Genomic DNA, 18,862 nt, shown 5'->3' with positions numbered 1-18,862 from the left:
TAACATCTCAACATTCACAAATATACATTTCTGACATTCAAAAACAAAACAAAAACTAATCAGTGACCAATATAGCCACCTTTCTTTGCAAGGACACTCAAAAGCCTGCCATCCATGGATTCTGTCAGTGTTTTGATCTGTTCACCATCAACATTGCGTGCAGCAGCAACCACAGCCTCCCAGACACTGTTCAGAGAGGTGTACTGTTTTCCCTCCTTGTAAATCTCACATTTGATGATGGACCACAGGTTCTCAATGGGGTTCAGATCAGGTGAACAAGGAGGCCATGTCATTAGATTTTCTTCTTTTATACCCTTTCTTGCCAGCCACGCTGTGGAGTACTTGGACGCGTGTGATGGAGCATTGTCCTGCATGAAAATCATGTTTTTCTTGAAGGATGCAGACTTCTTCCTGTACCACTGCTTGAAGAAGGTGTCTTCCAGAAACTGGCAGTAGGACTGGGAGTTGAGCTTGACTCCATCCTCAACCCGAAAAGGCCCCACAAGCTCATCTTTGATGATACCAGCCCAAACCAGTACTCCACCTCCACCTTGCTGGCGTCTGAGTCGGACTGGAGCTCTCTGCCCTTTACCAATCCAGCCACGGGCCCATCCATCTGGCCCATCAAGACTCACTCTCATTTCATCAGTCCATAAAACCTTAGAAAAATCAGTCTTGAGATATTTCTTGGCCCAGTCTTGACGTTTCAGCTTGTGTGTCTTGTTCAGTGGTGGTCGTCTTTCAGCCTTTCTTACCTTGGCCATGTCTCTGAGTATTGCACACCTTGTGCTTTTGGGCACTCCAGTGATGTTGCAGCTCTGAAATATGGCCAAACTGGTGGCAAGTGGCATCTTGGCAGCTGCACGCTTGACTTTTCTCAGTTCATGGGCAGTTATTTTGCGCCTTGGTTTTTCCACACGCTTCTTGCGACCCTGTTGACTATTTTGAATGAAATGCTTGATTGTTCGATGATCACGCTTCAGAAGCTTTGCAATTTTAAGGCTGGGTTCACACGGGCGTGACGGATTGGCTCAGGATGCGTTCAGGGTGCGTTCAGTGAAACTCGCACTATTTTGCAAGCAAGTTCAGTCAGTTTTGTCTGCGATTGCGTTTAGTTGTTCAGTTTTTTCCGCGCGGGTGCAATGCGTTTTGATGCGTTTTTCACGCGCGTGATAAAAAACTGAAGGTTTACAAACAACATCTCTTAGCAACCATCAGTGAAAAACGCATCGCACCCGCACTTGCTTGCGGATGCAATGCGTTTTTCACGCAGCCCCATTCACTTCTATGGGGCCAGGGCTGCGTGAAAAACGCAGAATATAGAACATGCTGCGATTTTAAAGCATGGCAGAAGTGATGCGTGAAAAAAAACGCTCATGTACACAGACCCATTGAAATGAATGGTGCCGGATTCAGTGCGGGTGCAATACGTTCAACTACCGCATTGCACCCGCGCGGAAATCTCGCCCGTGTGAACGCAGCCTAATAGTGCTGCATCCCTCTGCAAGATATCTCACTATTTTTGATTTTTCTGAGCCTGTCAAGTCCTTCTTTTGACCCATTTTGCCAAAGGAAAGGAAGTTGCCTAAAAATTATGCACACCTAATATAGGGTGTTGATGTCATTAGACCACACCCCTTCTCATTACAGAGATGCACATCACCTAATATGCTTAATTGGTAGTAGGCTTTCGAGCCTATACAGCTTGGAGTAAGACAACATGCATAAAGAGGATGATGTGCTCAAAATACTCATTTGCCTAATAATTCTGCACGTAGTCTATAATATAGTAAATAGATTAGTAAAACAAATATAAATAACATAATGTGAGGTATAATTTCATAAATAGATGCCCAAAATACATAATTAAAAAGCAATTGATAAGTGTTAAAGCAAGATAAATACCAATAAAAAAAATGGATGTGAGGACGCACAGGGGGTCAAATGAAATGCTTCAATACATAATGGAAGCAAAGGGTTAAACACTGTAGTATAATGAGTGAACATGGTAAAACTAATAAAAATGACATAAATGTGAAGTGTGATTGCATAGATAAATGCACTAAGTACATGATTAAGAAACAATTGATGAATTTTGTGAAAAATACATGATTAAATAACAATTAATGAATTTTGTAAAAAGGTGAATACCATGATCATAATAAATCAAGATATAAATACTAAGTATCATATAAACCTAAAAAACCAAAGACAAGAAATAAAGTGATAAAGGCAATAGAATAAAAATGTGAAAATTAGAAAAAAATGAAGAAAGGTGAAAGAAGATGATAAATGTATGGCATACCAAGCACATAAAGATTATTAATCAGGGGAAAAAGGGAATGGATCTACCCCATAGATGTGAAAAGAAGTAAAATATGAACAGAAAAGAGTGATGAGTGAAAAAAAAAAAAAAAAAAAATAGAAAAACAAGTGAAGAAGAAATACAACACAAAAGAAGTGAAATAAAGAAAAACACCAAGTGTAAGTGTACAAGAGCACAAGATTCCTGCTAAATTGCACATTGCATACCCACTAAACACCAATGGGATGCATACATTTAATGCATCAAAAGAACATTTAAGTGATTAGTGCCATTTCACCAGACAATTAGACTATGTCATGCCACAAAAATTACCATTTTTTTTTTTTCAAAACCACAAAAGCAATTGGGCAAAGAAACAAAGAAGCCCACACTTGCCTCTTCGCGGTATAGTATAGCGGACCCACACCAATTCACATATACCAGAACAGGAGCAATCAGAAGACGCCAGCCAAATATTGGTAAGATACAGTGTTGCAATTCAGAAACAAAAGAAATGCAGACCTATTGTCACGGGGTTCCGAAGGTGCACTCGGTCCCCCATCGCCCGCAGACCTGTTGCTTAGCTTTGGGAATGAGGATCTGTGTTTGACCTCATTCCCAGGGCGGCTTTACTAGCTGGGTGGCTCCCTGCTCCTAAGTCTGCCTTGAGCGCCGAGCTGATCACTCGGTGCTCGACTGGTTGGTCTGTCGGTCATGTGACGCTGGCCACGTCACATGACCCTCACTCCCCACTATAAATACAGGCAGCCTGCTGGCTACAGGTTGCCTGTTAATTTCTAGGTTCCTGGCTATTTGTTGGACTGCTGAATACTTACCTGATCCTGTTCCTTGACCATCCTTTTGCCTGATCCTCCTGTACTGCGCATCCGTCCTGGTATTGTGACCTCGGCTCCCACCTGACTACTCTCTTAGGACTCCTCTTGTACTTCTCTGCTCTCCTGGTATTTGACCCCGGCTTCTCCTGACCATTCTTTGCTTAATCCTTTGTACTTTGTAGCTTTCCTGGTATTGACTCGGTCCGTTCACGTCCTGTTGTTTGTCTGTCTGTCATCCCTGCACTTATTCCAAGTTAGGGATTGCCGTCGAGTTGTCCCCTGTCATTAGGACTCGCGAGGCAAGTAGGCAGGGCCAGGGGTAAGGGTGGAGCGCAGTGGTCACTTCCCTCCTCCCCCCCTGTGTGTGTACGCGACCGTTACACCTATAGAAACCATTAAAACAAAAGAAATAATGCCTCAATATAATGTACCCAGCGCTAACACCAAAAGCTGATAACATAAATAATATTAAAATAGTAACGAGAATTTAAGGAGATGCTATTACAAAAAAGACGCAAAAGGGATTTTATCATTAAGTCCATACGGTGTTTGTGTTTTGAGCTTCACTATCCACTTGCTTTCCACTTGTTCCAGACGTTTGAAGATATCGCCTCCTCTTAGGCCGAGATGTACTCTGTCAATCCCACGAAATTTCAAATCTTGCCACCGGTTGTGATGTTTATGTCGAAAAGGTCTTGCTACTGGTTTAAGTTTGACAATTTTGTCCCTTTCTGAGTCATTAATCTTGGCAGCCGCCCTTATGTCACTCTGATGTTCCTGGATACTAATACGAAATTCCCGTGTAGTCATCCCGACCTATATAAGACCACAAGGGCAGGTAGCATAGTAAATGACTCCAGATGTACTACAATTAATAAAATGCACAATATTGTATGTTTGTTGACCAGAGGAATCACTGAAAGTGTCAGTTTTGACAATGGCCTTACATACACTGCAATGGCCACATTGCACCGAGCCCCATTTGGGACCGCATGTCTGAGACAAAAAAAACGGTCTTAGGTGGAACATAATGGCTGCGCACAAGGATGTCATTCAGATTTCTACTGCGCTTTGCCACACAAACAGGATATCATCTATGAATCGCATCCATGATACCACCTGACCATCTGCTTCTTCCATAGACACCTGAACTGTTAGATGGTGGGTGAGTTAGGGAGAATTCATTCCTTCATTAAAAATTTTTTTAAAAGAAAGAAAAATTGTACAAAAAACTAATTGAAAAAAATCACAGCAATTCCTCCACTTCTATCCTTTCTCATACCATCTCACAAACTTCAGGGCGAAACCTGTTTGGCACTAAGGGTGGCTTCACAAGCCCCCCTCCCACACCTTGTTGGCACACTATGCCCTGCCCCCTTAGTGAAGCCTGTTCTTCCATCTATCCTCCAGCTACCAGTATTATTAGCAGGAAATTAACCCCTGTGTTCCCTGACTAGCAATGACTAGACTGACTAGAAATGAGGCAAGTACTGTAGTTCTTCAGTTTACCATTCACCGAATGTTTATTTAATGCATTAAAAATGGTAGCAATTATGGATCACAACTCATGGGGTTGTCTGCTTAAGACAATTTTCTTGAAAGGTTCTTTAAAGGGCGTTATGCAAGAATGGGGTGAGTTTTGGCAAATCCCCTCCCCCCATTCCCTCTTTGCTGTACCTGTCAATGAAAGATTGCTTACCTGCTTCCTGGCAGTGTTTCCCTGCTCCTCCAGACCTGTGATGCTCCGTGGAGCTCCCTAGATGTCAACATCTGATTTGACATCGCCGAAGGCAATCAATGGCTGCAGCGGAGAATGGATCCCCTTGTGTCATGTGACCATTTGTCATAAAACAAGGGGAGACAGTCAGCGCCGCGGCAAGTGATTGGCTGCAGCAATGTCTAACTGGATGTTGACACTGAAGTATGCCCAGCGGAGCATCACAAGCCAGGAGGAGAAGGAGCTGGGGAGTCGGCACCAGGAAACAGGTAAGTAATCTTTCTTTGACAGGTCTGGCCAAGTTGGGGTGGTTTGCCAAAAAACCCTCCATTCTTGCACAATCCCTTTTAACTATGGTATGAGCTGATCAAGTGTGTCCTGCTTCTGGAATCTATGGGCAAACCTGGAAGAAAGTCTTCCGTTTCCCCACAAGCGATCACAGTGAAATGAAACATTGCACACTTCTTATTAAGTTCAAAGACCTATCCATAATGTGTAAGGAACAGGTGACATTTGTAGCCTAATTGGGAATTTGAAGAAGCTTTTTAAAAGGTGTCTCGTTTACATGTTTAGGATTTGGTGAACGAGAAGTTAAAGACGCAGCAAACTAATAATGAACTGGAAAAACTAACCCATGAACTGGAAAAGATTGGACTGAATAAGGATCGACTGTTACATGATGAGCAGACAAGTGATGATAGGTAAGCCCAAAAACATTACTGAACGTTGCCAAAATTTACAACTAGTTTTTAATGACCTGGACACGGTGGCCATAGCCTGCTGTGTGGCCATACTGCATCTTCTAGTGCATATTTCAGGTTTACGTGGAACAGTCTTATTAATCCTGAGAGTATCCATAAAATATTTTGGCTCCATTGGATGTTATGTTATGAAGATATTCTCCCCAAAGAGCACTACTTCTATTGGAAAATTTGGTGGGACCATATGGTAATAAATGAAGTGCCTATGGATTTGTGATACTTACTGACCCACAAATGCTCTATGTGCCACCATACATGGTCCATGCGTGGTCTAATGGTATTTTATCATATATATCCCTTGGCGATCTTTGTGTTGTCAGGCAGCATTCAACCTACATTTTAAATCAATGTGAAAGAAGTATGTAAGAACATCTGTTGTCTGTGGATTATCATTCCCCATTTTCAAAGCTTCATACTTTTAGCCTTTTATTTAGTGACGGGGTCATCAGGTTACTTAATGAAAAGGTAGCTTTAAAAAAATAATAGCAGACTCAACAATTAAATGTAGTTCCTGTTGCTTTCATGTTATCATTCCAGTCATACCAATGGAGGCAGACGAAGCTACAAATTGTTCTGTGCTGAGATAGGATTTTTGCTTGAATAATATACAGTCCTGATAAAAAGTTTAAGACCACTTGAAAAATGGCAAAAAATCATATTTAGCATGGCTGGATCTTAACAAGGTTCCAAGTAGAGCTTCAACATGCAACAAGAAGAAATGGGAGTGAGACCAAACATTTTTTGAGCATTCAATTTAATGGAAACAACGAATAAACTGAAACAGGCTGTTTTTCAGCTGATCAAAATTTTAGGACCACATGCCTTCAAAAGGCCAAATCTGTGCAAAGATGTGGATTCATTGTCATTTTCTGTCAGGTAGTCACACGTTGTGATGGCAAAGGCAAAAAAACTCTCCCTTTTTTGAACGTGGTCGGGTTGTTGAACTGCATAAGCAGGGTCTCTCACAGCACACCATCGCTGCTGAGGTGGGACGCAGTAAGACAGTCATTTGGAATTTCTTAAATGATCCTGAGGGTTATGGATCAAAAAAGTCAAGTGGAAGACCCAAAAAAATTTCATCAGCACTGAGCCGGAGGATCCAATTGGCTGTCCGTCAAGACACTGGACGATCCTCGACCCAAATGAAGGCCCTTACTGGTGCTGACTGCAGCCCCATAACCATCAGACGGCATCTGAGACTGAAGGGCTTCAAAAACAAAGACCTCGTCTCCTTGAACGCCACAGAACTGCTCGTTTGGACTTTGCAAGAGAGCACCAAACATGGGACATTCAAAGGTGGAAGAAAGTTTTATTCTCTGATGAGAATTTTTTTTACCTTGATGGTCCTGATGGTTTCCAACGTTACTGGCATGACAAGCAGATCCCACCTGAGATGTTTTCTCATAACGGCAGAGCTACTCATTGCTGAGTTTATGTTTGGAAGTTGGATTTCTGTTTTGGGGGGGTTTAGTTTTTTTTTTGGAGGTGTGGTCCTAAACTTTTGATCAGCTAAAAAACAGCCTCTTTCATTTTATTTGTTTTCATTAAATTGAATGCTCAAAAAATGTTTTGTCTCACTCCCATTTCTTCTTGTTGCATGTTGAAGCTCTACTTGGAACCTTGTTAAGATCCAGCCATGCTAAATATGATTTTTTTGACATTTTTCAAGTGGTCCTAAACTTTTGATCAGGACTGTAATAATACTGGAGGTTTTATAACATTATTAATAACCTAAATAACCAGACAATTTTGTTATGAGTTTTATGCATGTCTCGGCTTTAGATTAACATTTTTTTCATGTATTTAAATTATTGATGAATGACGTGTCCTCTTGTTTTTTTTTCTTTATGCTTGTGTTTTTTTTTTCGTTGCTAGGGAAGGTATAGAAGTAGCATTATTTTTATTTTTTGTTTTTACTCTTTTTATTAAAATATGTCACATGAATGACCTGAGACCTGCCCCACTGGTCAATTCCTCTCCGGTTGCTCCCCAACCTGTTTGCCTTGGCTGACGTCTCTTCCTATATGCAAATTGGGAAAGACTTTTTCAAAAGTTCAAAAAAAAAAGTTAGTTACTCCAGTAGGGGGATGACGTAGAAAAACAGGAGCAGCATGCCCATACAAAAATGATGCCAATCTTCATTAGCTGTATTCACCCCTGAAGTTTAATCTTCAGTGCATTTATTAGCAAACATATTGTGTAAAAAGCATTCAACGATATAAATATAAAAGACTTTCCATATATAATGTTAGTCTGTGTTTTCAAACGATCGGCATATCGCTTGCCTAACCGTGAATTCGTAAAACTCCATTTGCTTGTGCGTGTGTCATAGCATGAGCGTGTTCAAAAGGACTCAGGGTAGCATACCTGTCCGCAACGTTTTGGGGGTAACGCCCCCTTTGTAGTGAATTAGGTTTAAAGATGCGCCAGATTTAACAAACAATGTACGGCATTTGATAAATTTGGTGCAAAGTACACCAAAGCAGACTCACAATAACTACGCTCTTGATAGTCTGCCTTACTGTCCATCGCCCTGTTCTTGATTAATATTGCAGCAAAGTCCTAGACTGCTCATAAATACTTAGACCACCTTAACTTTTTTGTGCATTACCCAGTAAGTTTCCATGTCAGCTGAGCGTTAGACCTCCTTTAGATGTGGACAGACAGGAGAATGGCAGCTTTCATGTGTTGCTGGTTACCACTGCCAAAACAACTAGAGTTATAGTGTACACCGGCCCCGCGCTGCAGGGGCACCTAGCATGGAATTCTGACGACTTTGCAGATTAAGAAGGAGGGGATGTTGTGTAGAAATAAAAATGTTGTGCTTGGTCAGCTGTGAAATTAACCTTTCTTTGAAGAAATATAAGAAACGGAAAATACCTAAGATACAAGCATATGCGGCCTTCATTACAAGTTACAGACATTTTAATACAGATTTACATTACTACATTTTGTTCATGTCTGCTCATCAAACTTTTTTTTATTATTGAAGACATTTTTGCATGTGAATTTTCCTGTCTGTGTCTTGTACAGTGAAATTGAAGGCTACTTTCAAACTTGCGTTTTTGCCTGATCCGGCAGGGATCAGCAAAAACGCTTCCGTTAGGATAATACAAGCGTCTGCATCCGTTATAAATGGATCCAGTTATATTATTTTTAAAATACAGATCCGTCTCTAAAATCATTGTAAGTCACTAGGTGCCAGATTCTATTGTGTCCAAGAAAATGGTTCTGGCACCATTGACTTGCGTTGTGTGTCATGCCGGATCCGTTTTGCTCCGCATCCCATGCTGGACAGAAAGCCGTAGCTTGCCGCAGGTATGGGAACGCAACCAAACGGAACAAAATGCATTCTAGTACACTCCATTCAGTTCAGTTTGCCCCCATTGACAATGAATGGGGACAAAACGGAAGCGTTTTTCTCCGGTATTGAGATCCTCTGCCGAATGTCAATACCGGAAAAGTTTGAAACTAGCCTTGATCATCACTTGAAGATGTGAACAAGCATCCATGTTGTTAAGGAGAATGTTTCTATTAGAGATGAGCGAATGTCTTTAAATTAATTTCTGGTCCAACTTAATGAAACAATTCTAATCAAATCAAATATGCTATAATTGCCCTGAAAGTTGGTATATCACACTCTCTCTCATTTGCCCAAAACAAATCAAAAATTTTTCCTACAATCAAAACTTTTTGGGAAATTTGGGACAAATTCTGATTTAGTAGAATCGATTCGCTCATCTTTAGTTTCTAGCAATTTAAACCTAGCTGATACCTATACATATTCATTTTTTTTTCTCATCTATTTTAACTTTTTGACTGTAGATTTTTTATTTTATTGCATGTACATGAATATGGGGGCTGCCATCTTCCTGAATTGCATTTAGACATCCACTTTACACCAGCCACATGGACCATAGACACACTGAACAGGAGATATTCATTTTGGTATTTGGAGGAGTTTCCTAGACGTGTTCTCTGCAGAGGTCCTTGTGCAAGAAAGGAGAGTACATAAGCTGTGACATCACCTACTGTTAAAGGGGTTGTCCAAGTTATATTTATTGATGACCTATCCTCAGGATAGGTCATCAATATCAGATCGGCGGGGGTCCGACACTCGGCACCCCTGCCGATCAGCTGTTTGAAGAGAAGGCGCGTGCTGTGCCACGACTGCCTCCTCTTCATTGTTTACCTGCTCACCGTCGCATCTGCAGCGGTGAGCAGGTGTCATTACACCCATTCATTTCAATGGGACAAATAGTTTCTATACACTTGTATAATGGGACGGCTTGGGTGTAATTACACCTGCTCACCACTGCAGGTGCGACAGCGAGCAGGTAAACAATGAAGAGGAGGCAGTGCTGGCACAGCGCGCGCCTTCTCTTCAAACAGCTGATCGGCAGGGGTGGCGGATGTTGGACCCCCGCCGATCTAATATTGATGACCTATCCTGAAGATAGGGCATCAATAAAAATAACTTGGCCAACCACTTTAATAGCGGAACTTTCTTATCTATTTATAGGTGTGATGATAATGAGATGACTGCTGAAAAGAGATCTCAGTAGAACAAGTAGTGTCGGCATATGATTCAGCTCAGAAGCCCGTCGGAAAACTGCTGAATTTTAGATATATTTTAAATATAGATAGACATGAAAAATGTCAAGATCACAAAACATTATTTTAAAAATATGTTTAACATACAAAACCAGATGTAAACAATAGGTCATTTTCTGATGACACATTCCCTTTAAGCAGCAGGTACAAGCTCTTGGAATCAAAAATAGAATCAACGTTAAAGAAGTCACTTGAAATTAAAGAAGAAAAAATTGCTTCTCTTGAGGCTCGGTTAGGAGAGTCTGCTAATTTTAATCAACAGCTTCGCCAGGAATTGAAAACTGTGAGTATAAATTATGTAGATTTTTGAGGGACTGTCCCCTGAACTGGACCATGAAAGAGGCCAATTTGTCTTAACAGGGGTATTCTGGGTAATTATAGGTTTGATTCTGAGTAGAATGGTACAAGACTTTAAAGGGGTTGTCTCACTTCAATAAGTGGCATTTATCATGTAGAGAAAGTTAATACAAGGCACTTACTAATGTATTGTGATTGTCCATATTGCTTCCTTTGCTGGCTGGATTCATTTTTCCATCACATTATACACTGCTCGTTTCCATGGTTACAGACCACCCTGCAATCCATCAGTGGTGGTCGTGTTTGCACACTATAGGAAAAAGCATCAGCCTCTCTGGTGGCCGGGACCATGGGAGCGCACATAGGCTAGTGCTTTTTCCTATATTGTGCACGGACGACCACCACTGATAGATTGCAGGGTGGTCTGTAACCATGGAAATGAGCAGTGTATAATGTGATGGAAAAACCCCTTTAAAATGTCCTACAATGTTGAATTCGAATGTTTAGCTTCAAGTGAATGGGATAGAACTACAATAACCAGGCATCACCACCAGGCTGTGTATAGAGGTGTGCCCGTTTCCTCCACACCACGGCTTCTGCAAGCAGCTGATCGGCAAGGATGCCAAGAGTCGCTGATCTGATATTAATGACCTATCATATGAAAAGGTCATCAATGATAAAACCCTGGAAAGCCCATTTAATACAACCTTATGGGTACTGTAGTGGTTGTCACTTTTAGAAATCCTGATTCCTGATCAATAAAGGAGTTGCCCTTGGTTAGAAAAAAATAATCAGCTTTTTTTTTTTTTTTTTCCCTTCAGACAGCACCATTCTTTTCCATAGGCTGTGCCTGGCATTGCATTCAATTGACGGAGGTTGAGCAGATATACTAGATGCAGCTCATGGACAAGAGTAGTAATGTTTCAGTAATAACAGCAGGCCCCATTTTTAAACCTGGACAACAACTATAAGATTTTACATATGTGAACTAGGCGCTCCAGGATTAGGAAAACATTTTCCAGATGCTGTGCCTGCCCATGGGTTGTGCCTGGTATTGCAGATCAGCTCCATTAAAGTGAATGGGGGTTCCTGGAATACTACACACAACCTGTGGACAGGACTGGTGCGTTTTCTGGAAGAAAGCAGGCATGTTTTTCAAATCTTGGACAACCCCATTATGGACTTATACTTCAAGCTACTGTTTATTTGGAAAATGGCCTTTAGGTATGAATACCCCACATCTACCATATGTATGCCTGTTGGCATTGTATTTGTCAGTTTTCAAAGTCGCACAAATCCTAGTTACAGACAAGTGATAGATTCCGACCACCCCCCAGATCACTGCATAGAACCGCAATTTATACATTTTGGCTGACTATGTATTATTTTTCGTCAGGTGAAAAAAAATTATGAAGCCCTCAAACAGAGGCAAGAAGAAGAGAGGTTGGCACAGAGCTCTCCTCCGAGGCCTGGGGATGACACTGTGCCCGTGAATAAATGGGAGAGGGAGAGTCAGGAGACCACCAAGGAGCTGCTGAAGCTCAAGGATCGATTGATCGAAATTGAGAGAAACGTGAGGCATATTTTTGAGTGTGAATACATTGCAGAAATATTATTGTGAAATGTAATTATATAGAATAATTATTACATGGTTCCTGGAGCGCGTGTGATAGTAGATGTTTTTTTTCCTCTGACAAGCAGGCAATTATTGACAGCAAAGGGTTGGACTATAAGAAGCACTTTTTTGCAAGAAACAATCTTGCTAAAAAGTGCCTGAATCTTAGGCTGGGTTCACACGAGCGGATGCCGTGCGTGGCATCCGCTCCGTGAAAGAGTGCCAAGACCCGATGCAGACTGCAGAGGCACGGAGCATTAACATGACTGATAATGCTCCGTGCCTCTCTGTGACCTCTTTACTACGAAATCACAGTGACAACTGTGATTTCGTAGTAAAGAGATCACAGAGAGGCACGGAGCATTATCAGTCATGTTAATGCTCCGTGCCTCTGCAGTCTGCATCGGGTCTTGGCACTCTTTCACGGAGCGGATGCCACGCACGGCATCCGCTCGTGTGAACCCAGCCTTATAGTCTGCAGTCAAAAAACGGCTATATAGTGCTGAATCTGTTACATAATGGGCATTGGCGACGCCCCATCGACCCTACTGACCTACAATGGAGTCTGTTGGGTTCTGCCCAGGTGTCTACCATTTTGCTATAACATATATAGTGTTGCTAACAGTGATGTTTTTTTCCCGTCACAAACGATGGAATCTGCAATAGAAGGTTCTAAGAAGACAATAGCCTTAAAACACCGAACAAAAATATAAACGCAACACTTTCGGTTTTGCTCCTATTTTGCATGAGCTGAACTCAAAGATATGAAACATTTTCTACATACACAAAAGAACCATTACTCTCAAATATTGTTCACAAATCTGTCTAAATCTATGTTAGTGAGCACTTCTCCTTTGCCGAGATAATCCATCCCACCTCACAGGTGTGGCATATCAAAGTGCTGATTAAATAGCATGAATATTGCACAGGTGTGCCTTAGACTTTCCACAATAAAATGCCACTCTGAAATGTGCACAGTTTCCTTACTGGGGGGATGTCAGAAAACCAGTCAGTATCTGGTGTGGCTTAATGGGTGACATGTCCGGTAAGTATGCTGGCCATGCAAGAACTGGGATGTTTTCAGCTTCCAGGAATTGTGTACAGATCCTTGCAATATGGGGCTTTGCATTATCATGCTGCAACATGAGGTGATGGTCATGGATGAATGGCACAACAATTGGCTTCAGGATCTCGTCACGGTATCTCTGTGCATTTAAAATGCCATCAATAAAATGCACCTGTGTTCGTTGTCCATAACATACGCCTGCCCATACCATAACTCCACCGCCACCATGGGCCACTCGATCCATAACGTTGACGTCAGCAAACCGCTCACCCACACGACGCCACACATGCTGTCTGCCATCTGCCCTGAACAGTGAAATCCGGGACTCATCCATGAACAGAATACCTCTCCAATGTGCCAGATGCCATCGAATTTGCCCACTCAAGTCGGTTATGACGACAAACTGCAGTCAGGTCCAGACCCCGATGAGGACGACGAGCATGCAGATGAGCTTCCCTGAGACGGTTTCTGACACTTTGTGCAGAAATTCTTTGGTTATGCAAACTGATTGTTGCTGCAGCTGTCCGGGTGGCTGGTCCCAGACGATCATGGAGGTGAACATGCTGGATGTGGAGGTCCTGGGCTGCTGTGATTACACATGGTCTGCGGTTGTGAGGCCGGTTGGATGTACCACCAAATTCTCTGATACGCTTTTGGAGATGGCTTATGGTAGAGAAATGAACATTCATTGCACGGGCAACAGCTCTGGTAGACATTCCTGCAGTCAGCATGCCAATCGCACGCTCTCTCAAATGTTGCGACATCTGTGGCATTGTGCTGGGTGATCAAACTGCACATTTCAGAGTGGCCTTTTATTGTGGGAAGTCTAAAGCACACCTGTCATTATTCATGCTGTCTAATCAGCACCTTGATATGCCACACCTGTGAGGTGCGATGGATTATCTCGGCAAAGGAGAAGTGCTCACTAACACAGATTTAGACAGATTTGTGAACAATATTCGAGAGTAATGGGTCTTTTGTGTATCTTTGAGTTCAGCTCATGCAAAATAGGAGCAAAGCCGAAAGTGTTGCGTTAATATTTTTGTTCAGTGTATGTCAACTTAATGCCTACGGGGGTACTCCTTTTTTCTCCATTTTCTCAGAATGCTACACTGCAGGCAGAGAAGCAAGCCCTAAAAACTCAACTGAAACAACTGGAAACACAGAATGATAATTTACAAGCACAAATCATGGCTCTTCAGAAACAAACTATTTCACTGCAAGAGCAGAACACAAACCTACAGACTCAGAATGCCAAGCTTCAGGTAACCGGATTTACAGGCACATATTGTCTGGTGTCTTAACACCCCCTTACTCAGGCCAATGATTGGGGCAATTATCGGGAAGGAGCATTCCTAGGAACATTCATTATCGATAATTTTGTAAATCATTATTTCTGGGCAGCACAAGTGCGATTACCTCTTAAAACAGCTGATCGATGGGGGTGCTGGGAGTCAGACCACTGCCAATCTGGTATTGATGACCTATCTCGAACAAACCCTTCAATCATTATTAGACTTAGATTATTTGCAGTTTTGGGGCAAATTATCGGGAACAAGCATAGGAACACTTATTCTTTATAACTGGCCCGTATAATTATGCTGTTGATCGGCTGATTAACTAATGATTGCTTGTCTGCTGATTTGCATCTTTGATGCAGGATGATAGATGCACGATTATCAGCAGAACGTATTCTTGTGGAATCAGGGATGTGCTATCAATAATCATTAAAACTGAATTGGAGAGGAGCAACTTTGGTAGCAATCGTTCCTCCTCCTCTCACTTTGCATCGGCCTGTATCATAGACTGATGCAGACGAGTGCCTATCGATATGTTTATCGTTGATCGGTGCTCATCCTGCCCGAAAATCAGGCAGTCTAATAGGGTATTTACACTATCTGATATTCAGGCCAACCTATACTATAATGACCTTATAAAATGTCTGTGCCTCATGTTCCTAGTGACCCATCTGCTCCTGTTTACCTCAGCACCACAAGCACTTCTCTCTCCATCCCATGACCCTCCCCAAATTCAGTTTCTGGACACATCTCATACCAGTTGACCTCATCATCACACAACCTCTTTAGATGAAATGTTATGTATGAAATTCTTCATCTTCCAAATCTGCAGGTGGAAAACTCTACATTGAACTCACAGAGCACCTCACTTATGAACCAAAATTCCCAGCTCCTGCTCCAGCAGTCAAGCTTAGAAAGTGAGAATGAATCTCTAGTGAAAGAACGAGAAGAACTGAAATCCATGTATGATTTATTGGTAAAGGATCATGAGAAACTGGCTCAGGTTCATGAGCGCCAAGCAGCGGAATATGAATCTCTTATTTCTAAACATGGAACCCTGAAGTCTGCTCATAAAAACCTTGAGGTGGAACACAAAGATCTCGAAGACAGGTATGTCTCTTGTGAGACTTTGTTCAAGGCCATATAACATGAGTATCTGGCAGTTTTAGATCTCTTAATAAAATATACAACTTCATTAATGTAATAAGTTTTAAATATAGCAAAGGGGTCTATTCCTGGCAGACAGGAATGCTGTCCTCTACTATTCTTGGATTAGCATCCTTATAGAATATGTAATTCCTGTCAACCCTAAACACATTTTGTAAACTAAATCAAAAATTCTGTGTTGATTATTCTCTTAATTTTTCGTTATAGCGATCGGATCTCTGCTTTTGTAATCTCCAACTTCCCATGCACTAAAACAGAGTTACATTACATAATTCTGGGTTCCTGCAGACACCACTAGAGGGAGCTTAATGCATGCTGTACCCTCCAGCCCTCTAGTCACCTGCGTTCCTCCTTAGTAATACGTTTGCCACGGCATATGTGTAGTTTTTATTCTTTATCTTGCTGGTAGTTAAGTAATGTGCTTTTTATAATCAGTCGGCCATTGTTGTACTGGAAATCAACTTTCCTTAGTTTTTGATAGACTTATGTTATACACAAGAGCCAGTCTGGAGAGGCAGAGCTGCAGGTGCAGAGAGGCAGTCTGGACCAATGATGACACAGGAGGTGTGTTCCAAACTACCTCAGACCCTCTGTAGGCACTGTAGCTAAACTGTAGTCACAGGTCACAGCTTTGTCTAAGGCTACTTTCACACTAGCGTTCGGAGCGGATCCGTCTGATGTTTCATCAGACGGATCCGCTCCGATAATGCAGACGTTTGCATCCGTTCAGAACGGATCCGTCTGCATTATTACTTAGAAAATTTTCTAAGTCAGAAAGTAGCCTGAGCGGATCCGTTCAGACTTTACATTGAAAGTCAATGGGGAACGGATCCGCTTGAAGATTGAGCCATATGGTGTCATCTTCAAGCGGATCCGTCCCCATTGACTTCCATTATAAGTCTGGACGGATCCGCTCGCCTCCGCACGGCCAGGCGGACACCCGAACGCTGCAAGCAGCGTTCAGGTGTCCGCTCACTGAGCGGAGCGGAGGCTGAGCGCTGGCAGGCGGATGCATTCTCAGTGGATCCGCCTCCACTGAGAATGCATTAGGGCTGGACGGATGCGTTCGGGGCCACTCGTGAGCCCCTTCAAACGGAGCTCACGAGCGGACGCCCGAACGCTCGTGTGAAAGTAGCCTTAATGGAGCTGCTAATAAGGAGCCAAGGAGAAAATGCTAAAAAAAAAAATCTACAGCAGGCAATCCTCCCTTGTAGATACTGACTTACATATCAATTTTGAGCTTGCAACTGGACAAGCCCTTTAAATTGAACACTAAAACAGTATGTAGTAAGCCTCTAAGCTTTCCCTAAATATAACATTGTATTTAAGGGTGGAGACTATTTAATATTGCAGTATATTATACTCTTTAAACATTGTCTATTAAAGGGGTTTCCCATGAAAAATATTCTGTATTTTTTAAAACCAATACCTGGATCTGAATACTTTTTTAACTGCATGTAATTAAAAATGTATTATAGCTATTCAGTAACTCCATTAAATCTATCTGTATAGCGCCACCTGCTGTTTGCTCTTTTTCTAATTTCTCTGTCCTGCTCGCTGAGATGGAAGCACATGCTCAGTTCCATCCTTTAAGAAGAAAGAACATGCCCCCTGAGGAAGTGCACCGTGCCCAGCTTGAAATAAATCTAGTAGACCAATTGCCACAATAGATGGGGGAGATCTCTAGATCCATGTGAGGTACAGGGCTGGTTCTATGTTTGTTAGAAAGAGATTATCATGTACTACATGATATCTGATGCTCATTTTTACATTACTCGTGGGATAACCCAGTGGCATAACTAGAACTGACTTGGCCCCACAGCAAATTTTTGAAAGTTCCCCCTCTACCTTGGTCCCCTTCAAACAAACCTTAGACTGGACCAAAAAAAATAATACTCACTTCTTCTCCTTCTGCGAGTGCCTCTGCTCATCGCGCAGCACTGCATCTAGGCATGCACTACCCTATGACCTGATGTCACATAGCGTCAGTTCATAGTGTGCTCCTACGCACACAACGTCCTGTCCTGAAGGTGTGCGCTGCCAGAACTGTGCAGTGCAGGCTCCCAGAGATGAAGAACAGGGAGCGGTGAGTAATACCAGCGCTAGAACTAGAAGCACTATATTCACCTGGGCCCTGAAAATAAATCCATTTGTCCCCCTCCCAGGCCCCTTCCTGATTTTGGGCCCCGTAGCAGCCACTTCCCCTGCTTCCATGGTAACTATACCCCTGGAATAACCCCTTTTAAGATTCTCTAGCTTTGCAGTATAGTCTCTCTGCAGTGACACAATGACCATAACTGCACTGTTATCCTTTAACACAGTCATCCATCCAGAGATGAAAAAAACCAAAAAACCCTTGACTGTTTCAGGAAAAAAATAAATCACGTGCTTAGCCTCATAAAGCCTTACTTCATTCTCTTGTGTATATTCTGATTTGGCCAAATACAGTATTTTGTCTGATTAGTAGTTTGTTGGGAATGAGCGTGATGCTGCGGACAGGCGCTGCATTGTCAGAGTTCCAGAAAGCAAAGCGGAAAAGGTTTTGAAGTGAAGCTGAACATGCAGTAACCCTTTTAAGAGATATTTTATCCATTACCACACAGAAGTGTCTAAGGATTAAATATTCAGTGTCATAAAATATTGTCATAAAATATGTAATATTGTCTTCCAGATACAATCAGTTGCTCAAACAAAAAGTGCATTTAGAAGACCTGGAAAAAGCTCTAAAAGAGGAGCAAGCCAAAATGTTGCAGGAGAACAAGGAGCGGGAGATGTTATCTTCAGATTATCAACGACTTACCGAAGAGCATCAGAGGTAAAAACAGCTAAGAACCATTTCTTACTAAACAAGGTGCAGTTATATTGATAGACTAATATTTCTAGATGCTATAGCGATTTGGTGAATCGGCAACAGTCTAGTAGTGTTTAGACTACAAGTACACGACCGATGCATTTTTATGGCTCGAAAATTATGGATCCGTGATTCCACATTTCTGTCCGTTGTGCATTTGTTCTGCAAGTCTGCAAAATATGTCCACAAAAAAACAAAGACAAAAATTGGGGCCGTCCCTTTAGTTTCCAGGCAACGGATCCGCAAAATGCAGATGGGACATGGATGGCTTCCGTGTGCTATCCACAAATTTTGCAGAACCGTAAACTTTAATGAGACCACGGACCACATTTTGC

At 42.1% G+C, this 18,862-nt stretch overlaps 1 protein-coding gene across 4 annotated transcripts in view; it reads left to right on the top strand.

The window, feature by feature from the left end:
* The window catches only part of CCDC88A (coiled-coil domain containing 88A), a 201,545-nt gene that overhangs the window by 145,539 nt on the left and 37,144 nt on the right, over positions 1-18,862 (top strand). For all 4 annotated transcript variants that reach the window (XM_040429764.1, XM_040429763.1, XM_040429762.1 and 1 more), the window contains exons 16-21: positions 5,432-5,559; positions 10,375-10,516; positions 11,927-12,103; positions 14,315-14,476; positions 15,342-15,619; positions 18,348-18,491. In XM_040429764.1, the coding sequence (XP_040285698.1) occupies positions 5,432-5,559; positions 10,375-10,516; positions 11,927-12,103; positions 14,315-14,476; positions 15,342-15,619; positions 18,348-18,491 (1,031 nt within the window). The remainder of the gene's footprint in view (positions 1-5,431; positions 5,560-10,374; positions 10,517-11,926; positions 12,104-14,314; positions 14,477-15,341; positions 15,620-18,347; positions 18,492-18,862) is intronic.

Source organism: Bufo bufo, chromosome 4 (genome assembly GCF_905171765.1).
Source record: "Bufo bufo chromosome 4, aBufBuf1.1, whole genome shotgun sequence".
Lineage (NCBI taxonomy): Eukaryota > Metazoa > Chordata > Amphibia > Anura > Bufonidae > Bufo > Bufo bufo.
This window is presented reverse-complemented; position numbering and strand designations above follow the sequence as displayed.